General features: G+C 38.0%; 1 protein-coding gene across 1 annotated transcript in view; it reads left to right on the top strand.

Moving 5' to 3' along the window:
* Window positions 1-2,757, top strand: part of prok1 (prokineticin 1) — a 12,799-nt gene extending 10,042 nt beyond the window's left edge. The window contains exons 2-3 of the mRNA XM_008413274.2: window positions 1,708-1,833; window positions 2,574-2,757. Of these exons, the coding sequence (XP_008411496.1) occupies window positions 1,708-1,833; window positions 2,574-2,681 (234 nt within the window). The 3' untranslated portion in view covers window positions 2,682-2,757. The remainder of the gene's footprint in view (window positions 1-1,707; window positions 1,834-2,573) is intronic.
* Window positions 2,758-2,843: the final 86 nt, after the last annotated feature.

The raw sequence follows: 2,843 nt of genomic DNA, 5'->3' as shown, positions 1-2,843 counted from the left end.
CACACACATCTATTCAAATGAAAGCTTAAATGTGACAATATTGGTTTACCGCAATCAACAGCTATTGCGGGGACGGATGGCAACTTGAAGAAATCACCGCATTTMTAAAATATTTGAAAAAGTACAATAGTAACACATAGCAAAACAAATAGTATAGATTACCAAAAGCAGAAATCGGTATAAAACATGAAATTGTTGAAAAGTGTAAGATAGGAAAATAGCATAAATWAGCATAAGAAGAAATTAGTACAAAACCAGAAATTGTTGAAAAGAAAACATAACAAAAAGCACAAAATAGCACAGAAAGGTGATAATTTTGATATATGAATTGATAAAATTAGAGCTGTTGCCTTGCAGCAAGAAGGTTCTGGGTTCAATTGATAAAATTAGAGCTGTTGCCTTGCAGCAAGAAGGTTCTGGGTTCAATGCATGGAGTTTGCATGTTCTCCCTGTGCACGCGTGGGTTTTCTCCGGGTACTCCGGTTTCCTCCCACAATCCAAAAACATGACTGTTAGGTTAATTGGTCTGTCTAAATTGCCCCTAGGTGTGAGTGTGTGTGTGTGCATGGTTGTGTGTCCTTTGTGTCTCTGTGTTGCCCTGCGACAAACTGGCGACCTGTCCAGGGTGTACCCCGCCTCTCGCCCGGAACGTTAGCTGGAGATAGGCACCAGCAACCCTCCCGACCCCACTGAGGGACAAGGGTGAAAGAAAATGGATGGATGGATGGATGGATGGAATTGATAAAATTGATTAAAGTTTACAGAAGACCTTTGTAGGAAGTTACTGTCTTTGTAGCAGACAAAGAGTGATTTAGCAAAGCTACACCTTTGCTAATGAAATTTAGCAAAGGTATAGCAGAATTCAGCAGAAGAAGCAGAAGTTTGTGTGCAACCAAAATTATTTGAAAAAGTCAAAAAGTGAAACAGAGCTTAAGAAGTAGCATAATTAGCACAAGAATATGCATGAACAGCATCATTTTGTTTGTCAAAAAGCATAAAAAGTAAAAAAAAAAAAAAAAGGCAGTTACTAGAGTGTACACTCTAGCAACTGACTACAGTTACAGAATTCCAACATGTATTTCAATGGCGCAAAAAATTTGCACAAAAAGGCAATTATTTCAAACAGTACAATAGTGAATTTTAGCAAAAGACATAGCACAAATCTCCAGAAGAAGCAGAACGTCTTGATATATGAATTAGCACAATTAGTTGAAGTTAGTAGAAGTAGTTAACGACCGAAAAATCTGAGCAGGATCTTAATAAGTGAGAATGCGGTAATGCATTCTCACTGATTAATGCACCACGCTGATTTCTCTGTGATATAAATATAAAAAACTTTGTTCCAGATGTTAAAGCCTAATCGAACAGTTTGCGTTTCTGGATGATCATGTTTAATTGAATTACACATGACTGACAGCCAACCACATCCTCCTTTGCTTCAGTCTTTTGGAAAAATCCAAAAGGAAACCATCTCAATTTTCAAGCATTTGTCATTTATAATCCAACTATGAAGATGACACATAACTGAAATAAAAATGTCACAGTATTTGAAGTTATTGTAGCCTGCTTCCATTACAACAATGAGATAAATTTATAATCACATTGCATTTGTTCTTCCATTTATTGTTTATGTTTCAATAAGAAAACTTTTTTAGACTAAGTTGTTGTTTGAATTGGTGCCTCATTGTCCCTCTGCTTGTCCTGCAGGCCTGTGAAAAAGATGAGCAGTGTGGTCACGGTGAATGCTGTGCCGTTAGTCTGTGGAAGAGCAACCAGAGGATGTGCATGTCACTAGGAGTGGAAGGGGATATCTGCCAGCCGCTCAGCTTCAAGGTGGATAAAAATACAGCAACCACAACTACAGCAAATATAAACTTCACTGTGTTTCACTGCGATGTTACATAACAGACCAACACAGAGTTGTAAGGTGGAAGTGAAGCAAAAGTCTGCCGGTGTGTGATTTCATCTCAACATGTATGCAGCTGTTAACACATGCTTATGCCGGCATACCTGTAATGGCAACAAAAGTTTGTTCTAGTATTTTGGATTTTTAATTTTGTCTTGAAAAACTAAGGTCTTGCACCACTTCAAGATGATTATTATTATTATTATTTTATTTTAAGTTTTTTTTCAGCTGAAGACGTAATCATTTGTGGTGGCAGCGTTGTCGCAAAACAAAAATTCAAGATGCGTGAATACTTTATCATTTCAGTTATCTTCCAGCATTAGTCTCATGCACATCGAACCTGTCACACATGCATCCCACACTTGCAGCGAGAGATTTAGATTGTTTAGATAATTTAGATATCAAGTGTTGGCCGGAGCACTGGATAAGCTGCTGGTAACTGCAGAGGCAATTGATCTTGTCCACATCGACTGGGACAATTAGAGTCATGTGTCTCTTTGATAGTCTAGAAGTGAACAGATTGCTCAGCAAGGACTGAATCCACCTCTGCGGTTCAGTAAAAGACGCTTTGAAGCACGCAGCTCCAAATGCCAACTGATAAAAGATTAAAAATGTCACATTAGTCAGTCTCCTCCTCTCAGTTCTTCCCTTTTTTCCCCACTTTCAGGTGCCGTACAGTGGAATAAGGAAAGAGCACACCTGTCCATGTCTCCCCCACCTGACGTGCAAGAGTTCTTACGACCTGTTCAAATGTGCTGGAGACTTAAAAAAATAAATAACCAAATAACAAATTTTGTTATCTTAGAGAGGAACCAAAAGATAATCACAATAAAATTGCACTAAAATCATAAGTACTGATTTTATGATTGATGCAGCCATGGGCAAGTCTGAGTGCAGATGAGCTCAGACTCACTAAACAACAGAAAAAATTTTTTTT

Source organism: Poecilia reticulata, linkage group LG7 (assembly GCF_000633615.1).
Source record: "Poecilia reticulata strain Guanapo linkage group LG7, Guppy_female_1.0+MT, whole genome shotgun sequence".
NCBI lineage: Eukaryota > Metazoa > Chordata > Actinopteri > Cyprinodontiformes > Poeciliidae > Poecilia > Poecilia reticulata.
Note: the sequence above shows the minus strand (reverse complement) of the source record. Positions and strands in the feature narration are given on the sequence as shown.